We start from the raw sequence: 22,791 nt of genomic DNA, 5'->3' as shown, positions 1-22,791 counted from the left end.
AATGAGATGCCAACAGACAAATTCAACATCTCTCTGGAACAGTCTATTGTTCCCTCAAGGCACCAACCATCCAGTGCCACAGAAAGCAGAAGTAACCTACCTAAATGACTATCATCCTGTGGTATTAACATCAACCATTATGAAATGCTTTAAGCGGTTGCTCGCAGAGTACATTAAAGCCTTTAACACAATTACATTCGATCCTGTCCAGTTCGCTTACTGCTCCAAATGATCCACTGACAATGCCATAGCTTCTGGCATCCACTCCATCCTGTCCCACCTGGAAAATGGGGCCTCATGCCAGGTTGCTTTTTATAGACTTCATTTCAGCATTTAACACCTCAGACCCCAGAATCTGGTGGGGAAACTGTCCTTGCTGTGTCTCAACGCCTCCCTCTGTTACTGGATCCTGGACTTTTCAAAAACAGAAATGCCACAGTCAGTCAGTGGGGGCAGCAACTTCTCTAGTCCCATTACACTGAGTACTGCCACTCCCCAGGACTGTGTGCTCAGCCCATTGCTGTTCACACTACCATTGCATGACTGTCACAGAATTCAGCTGAAACTGTAACAAGTTTGCAGATAACACATCAGTGGTTGACCTCATTAACAATGAGTCAAGAGTAAAGAGAGGAAATGGAACAGCTGGTGGACTGGTGTGATGAGAGTACAATCAAAGTCTGAATGTGAAGACGACCAAGGAAATGATTGTGAACTTTAGGAAGCTGCAGATGAACCACACCCTCTCCCTTATAGATCCTCCGTAGAAGGAGGTAAGTGCACCAAGTTCACATCAGGAACAACCTCACCTGGTCCCTCAATATCTTCTCCCAAATAAAAAGGCAGAGCAGCACCTACACTTCCAGAAGAGGTTGGGGCAAGTGAGGCTCTCCCCTCCCCCAACCATTTTAAATTAATTTTACAGTAGCACCATTGACAGCATCCTGACAAGGTGCATCTCCGTCTGGTATGGGAGCATCGGTCTGGATGTTCCTACAAAGGATTGTGAGAACAGCCAAAAGGATCGTAGGGGTTTCCCTACCATCCATCGGGGACATTTTATCAGGAGCGCTGTGTACACAGGGACCTTATTATCATCAAGGATCCCACCCATCCATCCAACATCCTCTTAGACATTCTACCATCAGAAAAGAGAGTCCAATGCTTAAAAACAAGAATGGTCAGGATGGGAAGCAGCTTCTTCCCTCAGGCCATTTTACTTCTGAACTCCCTGTCGCATCTAAGTGACATCAAATAATTTGTACTGTACCCTACAATATTTAATTTACGCAATTTACTTTGTTTATCTATGCACAATTCATTTGTAGATTTACTTTCCTAAGTTACTGTGTGCTCTGTGTACTACTGTATTTTACACCCAGGTCCAGAGAAATGTTGTCTCGCATATACATGCATATAGTTAAGTGATAATAAACTGGACCGACTTGAAACTTTGGCTAACTGGGCCAAAAATTAATTGGGCCAAAATGTACTGGTCCTGATGCATCCTAATTAACCAGAACCCACTGTAATTGATCTGAAATGTCAATTCATACCACTAGTGTGCACTTGTTTTGTGCTGCAAGTTATAACTTGTCTTAAGCCTCATAACTGTCAGCCAATTCAAATTGAACGTGCACACTTCAGAATGCTACAATGTACATAGTTATGATTCAGCTTCACTGTGGTCAAACATCCAAAGTCCACCAAAGAACGAAAGACAAAAACCTGATATTTCTATTTGCAATCAAATTATCTGGGTATGGATTCATTTTCAGAATCAGCCTCAAATTAAATTGTTTTCTGTAACGATAACATTCAAAATACCATAACAAGTATTAAGTAGTAGAAATGAATTTGCTGAAAATGTGGAATTATCCATTCTGCTTTCCCTCCCCTTACATTTTTCATTGTGGAGCTAAATCCTATTAATTGTTATATTAAAAAGACATTTATAAATTTAAGCACACACAGAACATAAATGGAAATTATTATCCAAAACAATTAAATCCAAAGTTTATTCTTAATATAGACCATAAAAACTCAGATTATTGCCACATGTTTTTGAGTTGACATATTACCTTAAAAAAATACATCAAACAAGTAACTTTCAGGCCAACATAAAAGAGAATCCTTAAACCTTTACTTATAATACACTGGTCTGGACAAAATGCCAAAAACTCTTTTGCATTGCTTTGAAAACTCTGGATCCCCTTTGATTTGGTAACTGGTGCCAAATCTACACTCATCCAATTGCTCTAAATATTTATTTCCTTTTAACTATAATGTTGTGGCACTACATCTAACAAGTAAACCTTCCCTAAAAAAGTTAAAAACTGCACCTATGATATCAAACTGATATCTAATAAACAAGGTAGCTATAAAACAATCAAATTTAAACTAATGTGAATTTGGGACAAGAGAATCATTAACATCATGTTTTCTGGAACACTGTCATCTAATACAACTACGTCAAGTTAAACCATTGCAACAAGATTTTCCTGAATGGAATAGTAAAAGTGAAAACTTGTCATTCATAAAAAAATGTTCAATAATGTACTGAGTTGCAATTTTAAAATTTAGTAGTTCTGTTGCCAAACTACCACTCTCTTCTGCACTTAACACCCTTGTGAAATTACCTTTTACAGCTTTAAAAGATAGGAAATTGAATGTACAAAGGGGGGAAAAAAAGATCAACTGTGTGTTAGACATCTTGTATGTGGCACTTCATGTGTAAACAATATTCAACTAACAGTTAATTTCTACTTTTTTGTCAAATACTGTCATCTGCATATTTTAACACATTTGCACATTAATTACAAAAGCTTTATTTATATCAAATTTATCCAGGAATATTCATGAACATATATTTCCATATTAGGTGGAAAACTATAGTATGAGCATACAAATTCAATAAGCACTCACATTATAGTTTTAAAAAAATAAAAGCTCTTTTTCTACAATGTTCATCCAATAGACTGGAATCCAAAGTAGCTTTTGCATGTTTCACTCGACATATTGCTGAGCAAATGCACTGAAGTCCAGGAGTATCGTTTCATGAATCATTAGGGAGTCCAAAGAGTTTAACAGTTCCAGCTTCCCGACTGTTATCATACTTGCCATCCTTGTCATCACAAGCAAAAGCCAAGAGTGGTCGTTTCGGATGCCATGCTACAGTAAAAGTAGGTGAGTCACATTGCACTTCCCATAGCTTTTCACCTATTGGAAGAAATTTCTTTTTAAAATATACATCATATAAAAGATACTTAAGACAATTACTATTGCACTTTTCATAATATTGTCACACTCACAGAACCAGTCAGAATAATTATTCCACAGATATATATTTAGCTATGGATGCAGGTGTTTTCACTGTTCTTATATTTTTAATTGTATGCAGCTTTACTCTTAGTTATATTTTTCTTCTACTAGTAATATTACAAACTATTATAGTTCTATCCTTTTAAAAAGATACTCAGGTCCAGTGCATTAGTCATGACCTTTCACCTTTGGGATAAACGTTCAAACTGACAACAAGATCTCTTCTGCTGGCTGAGGATTCAAATAAAGTGTGTGTGGGAGCCACAATCAAAACTTTAGTCAAAGGTTAACAGTTCAACAAATAAACCTTCAGACAGCCATTAGAAACTTAGAAAGTTCCACTTAAATGATATACACTACAGGCATATAATTAGTTTTCTAAAAAGGCAGCCAGGCAAGAGAAATTTAACTTCTAGAACGATGCCAATGGTTACCAATCACCACCATGTTGATTTAGAAATTCATACCAGTTTCCACTTCTGCAATGTCTATGAAGTGATCTTCAGAAGCTGAAGCTAGCATTTTTCCATCATGGCTGAAGCTTAATGTTCTTACAGGCCAGTCAAGTCTGAAAGAAACAAACAAAGCTGTGCAAAACTCCTTAATAAAATTTTAATGCCTGGCTAAAGCAAAAATTGTCAATAAATTGGTGATGCAGCACATTGATACAGCAGGTAAAGTTGTTGGCTGATGCCTCCAATCCTGCCTATGTGGATCTTGCATATTCTGCTTCGTGCTCCACCTGGTTTCACCAGATGCTCTAGTTTCCTCCCACCTCCCAGAGGTACTAGTTTAATTCATTACTGTAATCGATAGAACACTACAGCACAGTACAGCCCCTTCAGTCCACGATGTTGTACCAACCTTTTAATCCTAAAATCATTCTAACCCTTCCCTCCTATTTTTCTCACAGGTCTAACTAAGAGTTTTTTTTACATGCCCCCACTTCCACCACCACCCCCAGCATGGCATTCCACATGCTCACGACTCTGGAAAAAAAAATACCTCTGGCATCCCACCTATACTTCCTCCATTCACTTTAAAATTATGCCCACTGGTGTTAGCCATTTCCACCCTGGGAAAAAGTCTCTGGCTATCCACTTGATTTACGCCTCTTATCATCTATACATTTCTATCAAGACACCTCTCGTCCTCCTTCATCTGCTCAACCTATCTTCATCCAATCTAGAGCTAGAATAGACCTGATGCCCCCCCCCCCGTATCTATGTTGTGAGAAATATGAGAAACAAAGAAAGTGGCAATATAAACCAACAAGTAAAAAGGCTTCAGAGAAGTATGAACATTTTGGCATCCTGGTGCATGAAGCTAAAATGCATGTATAACAATCTATAGGAAGAAAATTGATACGTTAGCCTTTATAGCAAGCGTATTTGAGGCAGGAGTCTGCAGAAATGGAAACTGGGTGCAAGTCTGTAAATCAACATATTAATTGATGACCATTGCCGTTAATTCAGAAGTGTTTGAGATCAGAAAGGGGAATGGCAGAGCAAACTGTATTGGAGAAATCACGAGCTAACTGAACAGAGCAAAGCAGCTTTGAATCAGGAACGTGCAATAAAGGGCCTCAGGATGAAGCAGGGAGAGGAGAAGCTTGAGTATGGATTGCACAAAGGTGCAGGGTGATGAGTTAGCACATCGCTTATGATGAAGCTGGCAGAACAGAGCAGTAGAGTATTGAAGTAGAGGGTAACACAGAAGTGACAGGATAACCCAGAGTAGATCTGTTAAAATGGGTGCAGACCTGGGAGGGTGAAGATCAAGCAGACCTTAAAGGAGACAGAAGTTTGGAGCTCAAGCAATCTTGAAAGGATTGCCTAGCGGACCATGTACAGTGAAGTATGTGCAGGGAGGGACAGAGTGAAGAGTCAACCGACCAAGCAACAGTAATTGGCCGCAGAGTGAAACAGGGAGAGCAGGGTGATTTGATGTAGACCGAGGTGCAGAGTGACAAGCTAGAGCAGAAGGTAGGGAGAAGCATGAGCAGGCTGATATAGAGAGCTGAGTGAACTGCAGAGGCAACAGGATGACCCGGATGATTCTACAGCCTACAGAATCACTTTCAAGGACTCTTTACAACTCACATTTTCAGTCCTGACGAAGGGTCTCGGCCTGAAACGTCGACTGCGCCTCTTCCTGTAGATGCTGCCTGGCCTGCTGCGTTCACCAGCAACTTTGATGTGTGTTGCTCACATTTTCAGTGATTTTTTACATTTACACAGTTTGTCTTCTTTAGCACATCAGTTGTTTATCAGTCTATGTATAGCTCTTCATAAATTATACTACTTTCTTGTAATATTTACAAGAAAATGAATCTCAAGGTAGTATATGGTAAAATACAAGTAATTCAAAATTAAATTTACTTTGAACTTTGAGTGTATCTAGCAAATTGGATGCAGACCTGACTAGGATGAAGCTCAACCAGAGCTGAAGGGGGGAGGATCTAGTGGAGCATTTGCTAGTGAGGGGTGGGGGGGGTGGAATCCAGGGTGTTTGGAAGTGGACGAAGTGGAGGGTGATGAGCCAGCATACCAGGTCGAGTGAAGCATAAGAAGAGCAAACAGCACAGAGGCAGAGAGCAGCAGCAGGGAATGTCAAGGCAACAGGATAACCTGGGTGCAGACCAGGCAAAGTGGTCAAGTGGACCTGAAGGAAGACTACAGTGTGGAGCTCAAACAGACCTGAAGGAGCATGAGCAGGCTGAGAATATAAAGCAAAAGGGAACCAATTAATTAGCAAGCACAGAGATAGCTGAATAACCCAGAGTGTATCTGGAGGTGTTTGTCAGATTAGATGCAAGATTGATATTTATTTGGCTGGGATGTCTCAACCAGAAATCAGTCTTAACATGAGGAGTTGACAGTTCAAGTCAGACAAGAAGACATGGCTTTCCCCAAAGGATATTGGATCTTTGGAGTTTTTTTAGCCAAGAGAACAATGAATGCTTTGCCACAAGGTATACTCAAGAAAATACGATGGATTAAAATATTAGGAGTAACACAAAAGGATGTCACTGAAGGAAATGTTTGTAGAAATAAAAGATCAGCTATAATTTTATTGATTGACAGACTGCAACAAAAAACACCCAAATGGCCCATTTCTGGCTCAATTTTTTTTTTTTTTAAATGTTATTTCTGAAACCTTGTCTGTTAGTTAAGTGATTCACCGCGCAGGAACAAAAATGAGAAAATGCATTTCTACCATTTTCACATTACTCTCATTCTTTTCACAGTCCTCATCCTGCACCAAATTATCATCTAACTGCAGAATCAAACAAGTGTAATTCTATTGTGAGTTTTATGATATATCTTTGTGAACAGAATCTAAGTTCTATTGACTCCACCTTAACTAATAGATGAATATTCAGCTGGCTTTCCAATCTTTAAAGAAAACTTAAGGCCATAACTTATAGCTAATGTGGTAATCTCCATGGCCCAGCATCATGCCATGCAGATAGATAACATGTCTTTAGATAACTTTGCATTAGCTATTACAAATTGCAACTCATTTTCTTTGGCACCTCATATAAACAGACAAGCAAAGAATATATGGTGTGAAGGAATTAAGTGTTATACAATTGTATCAGCATTCTCAAATATGCACAATGGCAGGATAATGCACAAGCAAACTAAGATAAATAAGATAGAATACATTAGTGTTTTATTGTACTCCACACCTTTAACTAATTTTTAAGAAAATGGCAATAATATCTCAAGAATCTGCATAAATGTATCAAAGAAATGCAAACTGCGGTTTTAAAAAAAAGCATTTAAACTCATGTGCTTTGAATCTCAGGCATATTTAGAAAGAACTAAATAAATGATTGACCCCAACATACAGTCAAACTTCCTTAGGAAAGACCTTTTTCATACAGAACATAGAATAACTTATCTTTAACTGTCTGCACAAACAATTCTCCTCGTAAAGTACAAATTCAAATGAATATATTTTGATGTAGAATTAATAACATGAAAAACTTGCATCACAGCTATGATTTGAAAAATAGTCAATGTAACAAGATCAGATGCAATATCTTGTTTATTATCCATTCTCAGTCCAAATTTAACAGTTAATATTTTGAGCACATTCCAAAGCCAACTAACCTGGAGAAGCATCTTACACAGACAAGTTCATCCACACTCCAAAGGCTAACCAGTGCGTCAGCACTCCCTGTAGCAAAATATTTGCCTGTTGGATCAAATTTAATGCAAATGCAGTTCGAAGGATGTGCATTGATTGACTGAATAGGTTTCAATTCTGGATAACTGAAACACAATTAAGTAAAAAAAACCTTAAAAACTGCAATATCAGATTACTTCACTAAGTTATTTTGAACAGCCTCAATTTATTACAGGCAAATGTAAGATCAGACGTGAATAATAATAAATAATGCAGTTTTGTTCAAAAAAAACACATATTAATCTCATAAGTCTAAGGTAAATTTAAACAGGTAGAAGTGTTAGGATAATATGCATTTTTTTTTCTTGACCACCCATTCCCTCCCACCCCAAAATCTGCAGAATTTAAATTTCAAATGATCATACTGTCCACAGGAGCCGATTCCATATATACCCCGTTCCCAAATATTGTCTAAACAATTGATCAGATGTTAATATTCATCACATTGCTACTCTTTGCAAAAAAAATTAAAACTATTGGTGCAGTTCTGCCACAGTCCTAAGTTTACAAATTAACAACTTTTAATTTGTTCAAGAACAAATTCAAAACTAGTAATTTTATATAAAGTCTGAAAGTGAATTATTCATACATACGAAGATAGATTGATCACCAACTCAGGATACAACATCTTGAGTCTAATATATTGTACAGTTCAATTACACACATCTTTGTCAGCCCATTTAGTAAATTTCAAAAATTTATGCTACCTGAGTAAGTTGATGCAGCCATTGCCATTGGTTAGGAAAAACATATCATTATCATTATTCCAAGATATCTCATTTACTTCAAATTTAAACTGTTCTTCAGCTCTTGATCGGTGTGATTTAGCATCAATGAAGGTTACCACATCGTCTTTGTTTCCTACAGCAATTGTTTGGCCATCAGGACTCCAACAGATGTTAATATTCTCACCTAACAAAAAAATATGTTCAGTCTCTAGACAGAATACAATGCACCCATTCCCTTTATTATAACAAAAAGTCAAGCTAACACAGGTAATACAATCCAAATTCTGTATTTGCCAGTCATCATTGAGGAATCAGTGGTGGAAACAGTGGACAGCTTCTGAGTGTAAACATCTCAGAGGATCGCAGGCCCAACACACTGATGCAATCACGAAGGCATGCCAGTGGCTCTACTTTGTTAAGAGTTTGGGGAGATTTTGTATGTCAAAGAGATCTGCAAATTTCTGCAACATGGACAGTATTCTGGTTGGTTGCATCACAGCCTGGTATGGAGGTTCCGATGCACAGGATCACAAAAGCCTGCCAAGAGTTGTAGACTCTTGCCAGCATAGTGCTCCCCACCATCAACGACATATTCAAGAGGCAGTGCTTCAAACAGCGGCGTCCATCAACTTAGGACCCTCACCATTCAACAAACGCTCTCAATTCATTACTAACATCAGGAAAGTGGTACAAGAATTTGAACATCTTAAGATCAGCTTCTAACCCTCCACCAACAGATTTCTGAAAGATCCATTGAACTTATGAACACCACTTCATTATTCCTTTGTTTTTGCACTATATATTTTATAATTTAGACTAATTTTTGATTTGCATTCCACTGCTACCACAAAACAACAAATGTCATGAGTCTGTGATAATAAACCTGCTTCTAATACAAACAGGGAATAAGGGAATAATACCCTACAATTAAATATAACAAAATATAACCGGCATTTCATAGAAATATAACACAAGCTGATACACTCACCCAACCAATATGTTTGACTAAAGAGGTCAAAGCAGCACTTTAAAGCAGCAGGAAACATAAAAAGTGAGGGGGTAATGCAAGGCCTGCGTACCATACCCACAACTGTCGAAACAGCAGACAATGGGAATGTAAGGTTAATAAAATATATTAGGGTAGAATTTGTGTGAATACAGTGTTTGATGGTAGGCACAGACTCTGCAGGATGAAGGTCACATTTCTCTCAATGACATTAAACATTGGTTATGGTTTCCAAAAGCACATTAAGCTTTCCAAAGTCCAGTGACAACAACTCAGCACATTGAGAAGATCAATTATTTATACTGGTGCTAAGTGATCTTAATGTAATAATCTAATTATTCCAATTTTGGCATACAATAACCACATAGATTTAAATGTAGTGCAGTGTTGACTAACTCTTGTAAATTACCTTTTGTGTTGACAGTAGCAACACATTTTGTAGTTCGGACATCCCAGATTCGAACAGTTTTATCACCAGAAGCAGTCACAAAAAGGTCTGCATTGCTAGGATGCCAACAGAGCTGGTCTACACTATCACCATGACCACGATAGTTATTCTCTTTAACCTGAAAAATATAAATAGAATTCACAAGAATAAAACTTTTAGATCATCTGTGTAATTAGATATTATTTAGAGTAAAATTTCAATAATCTACAACCCAACTATTTGGAAATCACCTTGGCTCAGAATCTGACTTGACGGATGTTATTTGCAGTGTCCCCTTCTACCTACCAGGGCCCCAGTTCCTGTACTCCCTTGTATCTTACCTGTTTTATGGAAAAATTATTATAACACTGTGAAATACCTAATAAAATAAAATTATATACCATCCAATCAGTTTTACTGTAGATAATTTTACTGAGTTATTTCTGTCTTGTACACATTTCTCAGAAGTGTGCCGTCTTTCTCAGGTAGCTGGGCCAGCAATGAGGCAAATGTAGAAGAAATGGAAATTCAGACAACAAGGAGGCCAAGAGGGGAAGGGAGGGGGAGATGAGGGGAGGGGGTTAAGGAAAGGAGAAGGGGTAGGGAGGCGGGGGAGACGAGGGGAGGGGGTAGGGAGGCAGGGGGAGATGAGGGGAGGGGAGATGAGGAGAGGGGGTTAAGGAAAGGAGAAGGGGTAGGGAGGCGGGGGATTGGAGAAGGAGAAGGGGTAGGGAGGCGGGGGGAGGGAGAGGAGAAGGGGTAGGGAGGCGAGAAGGGGTAGGGAGGCGAGAAGGGGGAGGGAGGCGAGAAGGGGGAGGGAGGCGAGAAGGGGAGGGAGGCGAGAAGGGGGAGGGAGGCGAGAAGGGGAGGGAGGCGAGAAGGGGGGCGGAGGGAGAAGAGGGGAGGGAGGCGAGAAGGGGGAGGGAGGCGAGAAGGGGGAGGGAGGCGAGAAGGGGGAGGGAGGCGAGAAGGGGGAGGGAGGCGAGAAGGGGGAGGGAGGCGAGAAGGGGGAGGGAGGCGAGAAGGGGGAGGGAGGCGAGAAGGGGGAGGGAGGCGAGAAGGGGGAGGGAGGCGAGAAGGGGGAGGGAGGCGAGAAGGGGGAGGGAGAGGAGAAGGGGGAGGGAGAGGAGAAGGGGGAGGGAGAGGAGAAGGGGAGGGAGAGGAGAAGGGGGTAGGGAGGCGGGGGAGGGAGAGGGGAAGGGGTAGGGAGGCTGGGGGAGGGAGGAAGAGGGGAAGGGGTAGGGAGGCGGGGGGAGGGAGGAAGAGGGGAAGGGGTAGGGAGGCGAGGGGAGGGAGAGGAGAAGGGGTAGGGAGGGGGAGGGAGAGGGGGAGGGGGAGGGAGAGGGGAAGGGGGAGGGAGGGGGAGGGAGAGGGGAAGGGGTAGGGAGGGGGAGGGAGAGGGGAAGGGGTAGGGAGGGGAAGGGGTAGGGGAGGGGGAGGGAGAGGGGAAGGGGTAGGGAGGGGGAGGGAGAGGGGAAGGGGTAGGGAGGGGGAGGGAGAGGGGAAGGGGTAGGGAGGGGGAGGGAGAGGGGAAGGGGTAGGGAGGGGGAGGGAGAGGGGAAGGGGTAGGGAGGGGGAGGGAGAGGGGAAGGGGTAGGGAGGGGGAGGGAGAGGGGAAGGGGTAGGGAGGGGGAGGGAGAGGGGAAGGGGTAGGGAGGGGTAGGGAGGGGGAGGGAGAGGGGAAGGGGTAGGGAGGCAGGGGGAGGGAGAGGGGAAGAGGAGGGGGAGAGGGGAAGAGGAGGGGGAGAGGGGAAGAGGAGGGGGAGAGGGGAAGAGGAGGGGGAGAGGGGAAGAGGAGGGGGAGAGGGGAAGAGGAGGGGGAGAGGGGAAGAGGAGGGGGAGAGGGGAAGAGGAGGGGGAGAGGGGAAGAGGAGGGGGGAGAGGGGAAGAGGAGGGGGGAGAGGGGAAGAGGAGGGGGGAGAGGGGAAGAGGAGGGGGGAGAGGAGAAGAGGAGGGGGGAGAGGAGAAGAGGAGGGGGGAGAGGAGAAGAGGAGGGGTCCGGCCGGGGGTGGGCTGCAGGGTCGAGGACAAGTGAGGAAGGTCTTCGGCGGGTCGCGGGGGAGGGGGGAGCCCGGCTCTCACTTCTCTCACCAGTCTGTCTTTCTCCAACACGAAGACGCTGGCCGTCTTGTCGAAGGAGCCGGAGGCGAGCCTGCGGCCATCACAGCTCCAGGCCACCGAGTGCACCTTGGCAGCGTGCGCCGAGAACTCCTTGGTGCGGCCGTTGGTTTTGAAGTGCTCCTGAGTCTCGAGCAGGTAAGTGGCCGCCATGGTCGCGCGGCCCGGGCCACGGCACCTACTGCCGGTGGCGGGGGGAACGCACAACATAACTGCGGACACTTCTCCGCTTCAGCTACAAAGGGAAATACCGTACGGTACGAGATATACAAATAATACACAAAAAATAGAGTTGCTATTTTCTGAATTTTTAAAAAAATACTTTTCTTTTACTATTTTAAAGCCTGCTGTTTACTAAACCCCTATTAGTGAAATGGTACAACCATACATTGCGATTCAAACTTTATTTATAAACCAAACTTTATTTACAATGCGGAGGGACGAGCAGTCGGCGGGAGATTGACGGTCCGTTTGTCGCCGAAGAGATTAATGCAGTCTGCTCCGCTCTAATTACAACATTTTCTGTGTTTATTTCGTACTGCCAGCATCTGTGGCAAATGGTGTAGAATACAGAATAGTTTAAATTGTCCATTTCGGCAGGAAAAATGTATATTTAAATAGTATGGGGTTTCAGGATTGATATTTGTACAGGGACTGCACATAATTAAGGAAGCTAATTATATTACTGTTTGTTGCTGGTGGAATTGAATGTGAAAGCAAGAACGCATCATGCAACAGGAGTCCTAAATTTTTTGAGACGCAATTTTCATCATTGTTCAGCTTCAGTTACATAGAAATTGTACCTCACCATTGTTAGGTCACATTTGGAATATGCAGTTGCTGCATGGGACCCATACACAAACAAAAACACTACTTCCATCGAGTGAGTCCAAAGACAGGCAGCCCGATTTGTCACAAATACCTATGAGAGAGTATTGGAAAATGTAAATGCACGCATTGTATTTTCTACAGTATTACTGTATTTACTCAAATGCACACATTGTATTTTCTACAGTATTACATTATTTACTATGTAACCACTGTTAGCTCATTAGAAGGTATTTACTATGTAGCTATGACTTTTGACCTGTTCACTTTTAATTCATGAGAGAACTGGAATGAAACCAAGTAGAAATATAACGGTGGCGGGTAAGGTGATGAAATATGTGGCAGTATGTCGATGCAAGACTAATTAAGAAATAACTGTGGTTAGGGATGAGAAGACATATGGTCTAAAAACGTAAACTAGGACATAATTAAGTTGACGAGTAAAACAATAGTGGAAAGTCAAGAGCGGATATATTGATGATATGTAATCACAGGCCGATTGGATATGATAATATAGCTAAGATAGGAGAATTGCTATAAAAATGCGATGTACAAGGATCGATGGACAATCAGCGACTAGCTCACTGGCTGTCTCAGCTTTGATTTGCAAATTAAAGTTTAAAACTTCTTGAAGGATTTTCTGCGTCTCCTTGTCGTTGGTGAGAAACGAGAAACCACGACAAAATTGGCGTCACGGACAGAATCGGAAAGAGACCCGCGAGGAAGAGAACGGCAGATTGGGACGCTTCTCGGTCCCTTGGGGACCCTCACGGGGCTAACAGAATTAAGGGTGCACCCAGAAAAAGGTGAGCGCTTTTTTTGATAATTCGAACTAATAATTCTGTTGGTTCTGGGGGGTCTCGGGGACTCAGAAGTGTGAAGCAACTGCCGAAGGGTCTCTCCGATCCAAAGAATCTGGCAGAATTGGGGATAAAAGGAGGCTCAGAGGATTGATCAAGAGCACGGCCGTGGGGGTAAGTACGAATAAAGTAATACGAAGTTAAGGAAGGAAAAATTCCACGTGGTACTGGTAAGTCCCTGTGGATACCGCGTCGCATTAAACTAAGGTCTGAACGGGCAGGGAAAGAAAGAAAGGAAGAGAAAATCCTCGTGAATATCGCCTTAAGAAGTGTAAGGGTCTGAATAGGCGAGGTGCAAAAGGAAAAGTTCTGTGGATACCGCCTTAAGTAGGGGTCTGCACGGGCAGAACGTAATAGGAGATAAAGATAGTTTAATAGATAAAGCAGACGCTGGTAAGATAAACCATAAGGCTAGGCATGGAAATAGAATTAGAGAAATAGTATAGGTAAGTCGTCAGATTCTAAGAATACCATAATAGAAAAAGGAAAAAAAGAACAACATGACGGAGAAAGGAACAGAACATTCCCAGTAAGTCAGGATGAGATCATAGAAACGTCAGAGAAATGGGAAAAAACCAAAAATCTGGTCACGAAATGGCCAAGAGAAGGAACGTGTGATGTAAGCTTATGTGAGAAAATGGAAGCGCTAATTAAAAATCACAAACCCAAAGATAAATCGAAGAAAAGAGAGAAAAAAAGAAAACGATAAATGGAAGTGGATGGAGGAAGAAAGGTTCAGAAAGACGGGAAGTATATTAATAGTAAGTGAAAAAGACACTGAGATACGAAAGGAGCAGTCTAGTAACGAAAAGGAAAAGCATAACAGGGAGCCGGCTTCAGCTCTAAACCCAGACCTGAAAGACGTAGAAAAACCTCCTCCCCATTACGAGAAAGGAACCCTTAAGCAGTGTCCGATGATAACAGGAAAAGTGGATCTAAATGGAGAAATTAAAGTTTGGGATACCGAGGAGGAAAGAAGGAAGCACGAAAAGGAGAAGGGGGAACTATGGAAGGTAACAGAAGAAGACAGGGCAAAGATAGAACAGGAAAAAAGGAAACTAGAAGAGGTCAAAAGGTTACAGGAATTAAGAGCGAAAAGGGATGGAGAGAAATCTCTGTTATATGAGCACGGAACTGAACAGGCCAGAGGAGAAGCCATAATAATTGGGAGACAAGGGGCAGCCCTGCAAGTCAGGTGGAATACCTTCTTGGAAAAATGGTACAGGATACCGGAAGCTGAGCCCCACATAACGCTGCTGGTAAATGAGGGACATCAGTCTAAAGACCTAGGACCCTTAGTAAAGCACGCTGGAACGTAGCGATGTGGAGGAAAACTATGCCAAAGGTGTGGGTATCGGGAGACAACGACTACTTTAAAATAGAGATAGATATAGATATGATAGGAACAACAAAGGAGGTCGAAGTAACTCCCCAACCACACACGGGAAGTCCAGCAGAAAGGTAACAGGTTAGAAGGGCTACCATCTATTCTGTGGTCACAACATGACACGGATGTAGGGAGAATAAGAACAGCCAGTCCGGTGGAAATAAAGCTGAAAAAGGGAGCAGTTCCACCCAGGAGACCACAATATCCCTTGAAACCAGAGGCAGAAGAGGGAATAGCGCCAACAATACAGGGGCTACTGGAGGCAGGAGTACTCAAAAGGACAGACAGCCCATGTAATACCCCGCTGTTACCCGTCCTAAAAGCGGATAAATCTAAATGGAGACTGGTGTATGACTTGCAAGCGGTGAATGAGGTAGTGGAGGACTGGCCAGCGGTAGTTCCCAACCCGGACACGCTTTTGACCAACGTTCCGCCGGAAGCAGGCTATTTTTCAGTGATTGATTTGTACTCGGCTTTTTTCAGCGTTCCCCTGGCAGATCAGTGTCAGTACCTATTTGCGTTTACAAACAGAGGCAACCAGTATACCTCCACTAGAATGCCGCAAGGATTTAAACATTCACCACACATTTTTAATCAAGTGTTAAAGGCGGACCTAGAGGGCATCCCGTTGGAAAATATATTGATACAGTATGGGGATGATTTGTTGATTTGCTCCGAAAGTGAGGGACAGTGTGAACAGGATACCATAACCCTTTAAGAAAGAATGGCGCATGGAGGGCATAAGGTATCTAGAAAGAAGCTGCAATTTTGCAAGCAACAGGTAGAATACCTAGGCAGAGTGATATCCAAGGGAGCGAAGGCGACGGCGCCGGATCTAATTGAGGCTCCTAAACCCCAGACAGTGGGGCAGATCATGACGTTTCTGGGACTAACAGGATATAGTTCAGATTGGATTGGGGAATGTGCTGAAATTGTAACGCCACTAAGGAAAATAATGAAGGAAGCGGGACATACAAGCTTGAGGAATAGTCTACAGTGGAATGAGGAGGCGGAAGTGGCTTTCAATACTATTAAACAGGAATTGCTGTCAGCCCCAGCATTAGCTTTGCCTGACTACGAGAAGGTCTTTCGTCTGAACGTATCCAACCGACAGGAAGGTTATGCCGCAGCAGTTCTAACGCAGGAGACTGGCACAGGTAAAGCAAAACAATCGATAGCGTACTACAGTGCGAGACTGGCTCAGGGGTACCCACCTTGTTATCAGGGATTGGCAGCGCTGTACTATGCATATGAAAAGGCATCATCCGTAACCATGGGCTATCCTGTGATCCCATACACTTTGAAGGTATGAGACATGAATTAGCTAAAATAGACTGGCAAATGATACTTAAAGGGTTGACGGTGGATATGCAATGCCAAGCATTTAAAGATCGCATGGATGAACTACAACAATTGTTCATTCCAGTTTGGCAAAAGAATAAATCAGGGAAGGCAGTGCACCCGTGGCTGACAAGGGAAATTAGGGATAGTATCAACTCCAAAGAAGAAGCATACAAATTAGCCAGAAAAAACAGCTCACCTGAGGACTGGGAGAAATTCAGAGTCCAGCAGAGGAGGACAAAGGGCTTAATTAGGAAAGGGAAAAAAGATTATGAGAGAAAACTGGCAAGGAACATGAAAACTGACTGTAAAAGCTTTTATAGATATGTGAAAAGAAAAAGATTAGTTAAGACAAATGTAGGTCCCCTACAGACAGAAACAGGTGAATTGATTATGGGGAACAAGGACATGGCAGACCAACTGAATAACTACTTCACTAAGGAGGACATAAATAATCTTCCGGAAATAGTAGGGGACAGAGGGTCTAGTGAGATGGAGGAACTGAGGGAAATACATGTTAGTAGGGAAATGGTGTTAGGTAAATTGAAGGGATTAAAGGCAGATAAATCCCCAGGGCCAGATGGTCTGCATCCCAGAGTGCTTAAGGAAGTTTCCCAAGAAATAGTGGATGCCTTAGTGATAATTTTTCAAAACTCTTTAGATTCTGGACTAGTGCCCAAGGATTGGAGTGTGGCTAATGTAACCCTGCTTTTTAAAAAAGGAGGGAGAGAGAAACCGGGGAATTATAGACCGATTAGCCTAACATCGGTGGTGGGGAAAATGCTAGAGTCAGTTATCAAAGATGTGATAACAGCACATTTGGAAAGCGGTGAAATCATCGGACCAAGTCAGCATGGGTTTGTGAAAGGAAGATCATGTCTGACGAATCTCATAGAATTTTTTGAGGATGTAACTAGTAGAGTGGATAGGGGAGAACCAGTGGATGTGGTATATTTGGATTTTCAAAAGGCTTTTGACAAGGTCCCACACAGGAGATTAGTGTGCACACAGTATTGGGGGTAAGGTATTGATGTGGATAGAGAATTGGTTGGCAGACAGGAAGCAAAGAGTGGGAATAAATGGGACCTTTTCAGAATGGCAGGCAGTGACTAGTGGGGTACCGCAAGGCTCAGTGCTGGGAGCCCAGTTGTTTACAATATATATTAATGACTTAGATGAGGGAATTAAATACAGCACCTCCAAGTTTGCAGATGACATGAAGCTGGGCGGCAGTGTTAGCTGTGAGGAGGATGCTAAGAGGATGCAGGGTCACTTGGATAGGTTAGCTGAGTGGGCAAATTCATGGCAGATGCAATTTAATGTGGATAAATGTGAGGTTATCCACTTTGGTGGCAAGAACAGGAAAACAGATTATTATCTGAATGGTGGCCATTTAGGAAGGGGAGGTGCAACGAGACCTGGGTGTCATTATACATCAGTCATTGAAAGTGGGCATGCAGGTACAGCAGGCAGTGAAAAAGGCGAATGGTATGCTGGCATTCATAGCAAGAGGATTTGAGTACAGTACAGGAGCAGGGAGGTACTACTGCAGTTGTACAAGGCCTTGGTGAGACCACACCTGGAGTATTGTATGCAGTTTTGGTCCCCTAATCTAAGGAAAGACATTCTTGCCATAGAGGGAGTACAAAGAAGGTTCACCAGATTGATTCCTGGGATGACAGGACTTTCATATGAGGAAAGACTGGATCGACTAGGCTTATACTCATTGGAATTTAGAAGATTGAGGGGGGATCTTATTGAAACGTATAAAATCCTAAAGGGATTGGACAGGCTAGATGCAAGAAGATTATTCCCGATGTTGGGGAAGTCCAGAACAAGGGGTCACAGTTTGAGGATAATTGGGAAGCCTTTTAGGACTGAGATTAGGAAAAACTTCTTCACACAGAAAGTGGTGAATCTGTGGAATTCTCTGCCACAGGAAACAGTTGAGGGCAGTTCATTGGCTATATTTAAGAGGGAGTTAGATATGGCCCTTGTGGCTAAAGGAATCAGGGGGTATGAAGGGAAGGCTGGTACAGGGTTCTGAGTTGGATGATCAGCCATGATCATACTGAATGGCGGTGCAGGCTCAAAGGGCCGAATGGCCTACTCCTGCACCTATTTTCTATGTTTCTATGTTTCTGTACATGCACCACAAGGTAGCAGAATTACTGGAAAGAGGGAAATTCGTGTTGACACCAGCCAGGATAGCAGCATATCAGATGCTACTGACATTTCCAGATATAACTATAGAGAGATGCACCACCAGTAACATAGCTGATTATGTCCCTTTAGGGTATGAAGGGGAACCCCATGATTGTGTAGGGAAAACAATGGCATTCGCTAAATTGAGAGCAGATTTACGATCAGAACCATTAGAGGACAAAGATAAAAAGGTCCTGTTCGTAGATGGTTCTTGTTATAGGGATCATGATGGGAATCACACAGGGTTCTCAGTAGTGCAACAGGATCAGGCAGACTTCAAGGTCATCAGAATAGAGGCTTGCCTCCCACCGTGCTCCACCCAGCTAGCGGAAATCAGAGCTTTGACGGCAGCGTGTGAAATGATGGAAGGAGAGAAAGTAGATATCTATACAGATTCAGCATATGCTCATGGGAGTATGTCATTTGTTTAGGGCAGTGTGGATACAGAGAGGTTTTAAAAAGAGCAATGGCAATCCCATACTGCACTGTTAGAAAATGTTATATCTAATAAAAGCACTGATGAAACCTAAAGCACTGGCTATAGTAAAATGCCAGGCACATAAAAAAGGAAACGATGTAGTAACAAAGGGAAATCAAGCTGCAGACGAAGCAGCCAGGAAAGCGTCTGGGTGTACATCCCAGGTAAGCTTGGAGCCGGAACCTATGGTAGAGGACCTAATTGAAATACAAGGAAAGGCAACTTTGGCAGAACAAACACTGTGGAGATGGGGGGCGGGGGGGGGGCGCAAGCAGAACCCAGAAGGCGTATGGACAACGGAAGACCGTCTACTGGTAGCTCCCACCCCTTTACTGACTATCCTGATTTCAGAAGCACATGGGATGGATCATTGTGCAAGGGGGAAGTAATAAGGAAAATAAAAAAGGACGGTTTTGGTCGCCTTATTTACAGGCTTCAGTGGACCATGTGCTGTCGCAGTGCGAGATATGTGCACAGAATAATGTTCGGAAAGGAATTACAACCCCAATAGGTCATATACCCGTACCTGAAGGGCCACTTAAACATCTAGTGATTGACTATGTAGACATGATAAAAACAGTAAGAGGGAAAAGATACATGTTGGTGGTAATCGACAGATTTAGCAGATGGGTAGAGGTGGTACCCTCGAAAGATCAAGGGGCAGGAACAGTGGTAAAGTTCCTGACAAACGAAGTGATCCCAAGATTTGGGCTACCGACAGAAATTAGCTCAGACAATGGTTCAACTTTCATCCAAAAAGTGGTCAAGTTAGTACTGCAAGCACTGAGAATAAAGCAAAGATTTGGATGTGTGTATCATCCTCAGTTGCAGGGTATGGTGGAAAGAATTAACGGGACCTTAAAAACCAAACTAAACAAAATCTGTGCAGATACAAAACTCAACTGGGTTGATGCACTACCGTTAGCGTTAATGAGTTACCGCATGCAGACTAATCAGATGACATGTCTAACACCGCATGAAATGCTAACTGGAAGACCCATGCCGGTACCCCAGTGGAGAGGACCATATAAAGGGCCTGGGAACAATTGGAATTGGAATTAAACAATACATACAGCAACTAACTATGATGCATGTCTATTTATGCACAGGAAAAACAGAAAGAGCCGGAGACCGTTCAAGGAGAAGGACCAATCAAGCCAGACGATCAGGTCTACGTGTGAGCATCTCAAAGAAAGTGGAATGAACCAAGAAGGGAAGGGCCCTTTACAGTAACCAAAGCATCACCCACTGCAGTTCAAGTGGAAGGGCACTCCACCTGGTATCATCTCAATCACTGCACTAGAGCAATCCCGCAGGTACAGTCAGGTGGGCCGCCCGAGGTAAGTGGTGAAGAGGACCAAACAGTAGGGGACAGACACGAGGAACAAGAAGCTGATACTGAACCGCAGGAACTTGACCAAGTAATAAGGGAATTTTTTGGTCCTGAGGACAGGCCCGAAGACCCTAAGGATGGGGTTATGTATGGTAGTACTCTTTCAGATAATGGGGACGACTTGGGGGCGACCAGTCTCGCCCCTCGGGATGATACACTCAGATACTCTTGTGCAGACTTGGAGACCATTAATTTGGCAGATGTGGCATGGGATTGTTAGGATCCCACAAAACCGGAGAGAAAGGAGTAAGAGGAGCACAACAGTTACCTCCGTAACATGGTACCAGAACACGTGGTACCAATGGGCAAACTATACAGCAGGGATGATGAAGAGGCAGAATTATTATCAAACCCTGTGCAGCATGTAGTCCCCACGCCCTACAACTCCTCCACTTGTGTGCAATGGCAAGGGGAGCATAGGGAACGGTGTGAACAGCAGTGTCCGAGTGTGACCAAGGCTTGTTTCATGAGGGTTTGCGTTAGGGTAAACCCCTGTTATCAGACGTGTGTGGCCAACACACCAATGTGCCCTTATTGGTGTATGTTATACCAGGCTTCCTCGCAGTTTGATCAAAACAAGCTTGCCTCTAACTGTAATTACAGCAGACTGTGGGCTATAAATAAAAGAAGCCAGACACCCATAATGGGAAAGCTTAAAATGCAGGAACATTTGAGTTATGAATGCTTCACGCGGACGGGTGATCTCTCAGTTGGGCATTTCAGCGGCAACTGTGTTAAGATTTGGGATGTAACCCCAGGCCGAAGATACAAGACAGGTACCCCTCCGCCCGAGGGTGCACTGGTGCCCAGACCATCCCATTAGCAGATGCCTGGTGGCTGTGTGGACAGGAGGGAGGTCTGAGATCCATGCTTCCCCGTAATTGGGCAGGTACATGTACACAGGTTATGCTGATTCAAGAAGTTGTAGTATCCCCTGAAATACAGTTTGACACCTCGAGGCAACAGACACTAAAACGGAGGAAGAGAAAATATGAGCCTGACCCGACGATTTGGATCGACAGTATAGGACAGCCGAGGGGTATACCCAACGAGTTTAAGGCAAGAAATGAGATTGCTGCGGGCTGGGAAGCACTTACACCCGTGATTGGGGTTGGCAAAAATGTTGAGAGGATAAATTATATATATTATAATCAAAAGAGATTCATTAACTACACTGATGATGCACTGGAGACTTTGGGACAGCAGCCAGATGCAACCAGTAGAGTGGCGTGGCAAAATAGGCAGGTACTAGACTGGCTATTGGCGGAGAAAGGAGGGGTTTGTGTAATGTTTGGGGAACAGTGCTGTACTTTTATACCGAATAACACTAGTCCTGAGGGATCATTTACCAGAGCAATGAATAAACTGAAAAATCTAAGAAAGGAAGTTAAACAAAATGCAGGGTTTGGACACCAGTTCTTTGACTGGTTAAATAGTAAACTAGGAGGATGGGTAGCTTGGCTGACCAAGATTGCAGTAACCATCGGTATTGTATTGCTAAGCTGTGCGGTCATTCTGTGCTGTTTTCTTCCATACCTCAAGTCGCTTGTAGTGCGTGCTGCAATGAAACGGTTTCCGATGCTCCTGGAAATTGTTGGGTCGAGCCCTATGGAGAAAGAAGCACCGATGTTGTATTTGTACAGTCTACGAGACATGCAAGAGGAACAGGAGAGAGATTATCGTGTGGGGAGTAGACTGTGAAGGCTCCTGAGTCCTTTTTCCTGTCTCAGATACGAAGGGACAGGTTTTTGGCTCAGCGGCCTAGGGAGGTGGGGAGAGAACACTTTGAGTCCCAAGTGCAAGGAATTATAGATTAACCCAAATATGGGAGTAAATGCTGGGCTTTATTTGAGCTTTTTGTGCATGGACTCTCAGTCCTCTCTCTCTGTATGAGACCCTGTGGGTCTCAAAGGGCAGATTATATTGGAAAATGTAAATGCACACATTGTATTTTCTACAGTATTACAGTATTTACTATGTAACCACTGTTAGCTCATTAGAAGGTATTTACTATGTAGCCATGACTTTTGACCTGTTCACTATTAATTCATGAGAGAACTAGAATGAAACCAAGTAGAAAGATAACGATGGCGGGTAAGATGATGAAATATGTGGCAGTATGTCAACGCAAGACTAATTAAGAAATAACTGTGGTTATGGATGAGAAGACATATGGTCTAAAAATGTAAACTAGGACATAATTAAGTTGAGGAGTAAAACAATAGTGGAAAGTCAAGAGCGGATATATTGATGATATGTAATCACTGGCCGATTGGATATGATAATGTAGCTAAGATAGGAGAATTGCTATAAAAAGTGCGATGTACAAGGATCGACGGACAATCAGCGACTAGCTCACTGGCTGTCTCAGCTTTGATTTGTAAATTAAAGTTTAAAACTTCTTGAAGGATTTTCTGCGTTTCCTTGTCGTTTGTGAGAAACGAGAAACCACGACAAGAGAAGCGAATGTTACTCAACTTTTAAATTCATTAAAGTGGAACT

General features: G+C 43.0%; 2 protein-coding genes across 2 annotated transcripts; one reads left to right on the top strand and one right to left on the bottom strand.

Annotated features, from left to right (window-relative positions):
• Positions 1-1,981: 1,981 nt before the first annotated feature.
• Positions 1,982-11,990, bottom strand: thoc3 (THO complex 3). Its single transcript, XM_063052724.1, has 6 exons — positions 11,771-11,990; positions 9,662-9,818; positions 8,226-8,430; positions 7,443-7,604; positions 3,789-3,889; positions 1,982-3,219 (listed from the first exon to the last, which is right to left on the bottom strand). Exons 1-6 carry the CDS (start codon positions 11,948-11,950, stop codon positions 3,056-3,058), a joined length of 969 nt encoding a protein of 322 aa, XP_062908794.1. The 5' UTR covers positions 11,951-11,990; the 3' UTR covers positions 1,982-3,055.
• Positions 11,991-15,604: 3,614 nt separating this feature from the next.
• LOC134348919 (uncharacterized) lies at positions 15,605-20,552 on the top strand. Its single transcript, XM_063052722.1, has 2 exons — positions 15,605-16,029; positions 20,006-20,552. Exons 1-2 carry the CDS (start codon positions 15,747-15,749, stop codon positions 20,098-20,100), a joined length of 378 nt encoding a protein of 125 aa, XP_062908792.1. The 5' UTR covers positions 15,605-15,746; the 3' UTR covers positions 20,101-20,552.
• The last annotated feature ends 2,239 nt before the right edge of the window (positions 20,553-22,791 follow it).

Source organism: Mobula hypostoma, chromosome 7, assembly GCF_963921235.1.
Source record: "Mobula hypostoma chromosome 7, sMobHyp1.1, whole genome shotgun sequence".
NCBI classification, from domain to species: Eukaryota; Metazoa; Chordata; class Chondrichthyes; order Myliobatiformes; family Myliobatidae; genus Mobula; species Mobula hypostoma.
Note: the sequence above shows the minus strand (reverse complement) of the source record. Positions and strands in the feature narration are given on the sequence as shown.

Bases quoted from the DNA above. Each gene is read 5' to 3' on its own strand.
- thoc3 (XM_063052724.1), bottom strand. From the start codon at position 11,950: ATGGCGGCCACTTACCTGCTCGAGACTCAGGAGCACTTCAAAACCAAC. The intron at 7,605-8,225 runs GTAGCATAAATT...ATTGTGTTTCAG, and splicing joins GGCTGCATCAACTTACTCAG to TTATCCAGAATTGAAACCTA. The intron at 3,890-7,442 runs GTTAGTTGGCTT...TGTTTCTTTCAG, and splicing joins TGTGTAAGATGCTTCTCCAG to ACTTGACTGGCCTGTAAGAA.
- LOC134348919 (XM_063052722.1), top strand. From the start codon at position 15,747: ATGACGTTTCTGGGACTAACAGGATATAGTTCAGATTGGATTGGGGAA. The intron at 16,030-20,005 runs GTAAAGCAAAAC...ATTTATGCACAG, and splicing joins AACGCAGGAGACTGGCACAG to GAAAAACAGAAAGAGCCGGA.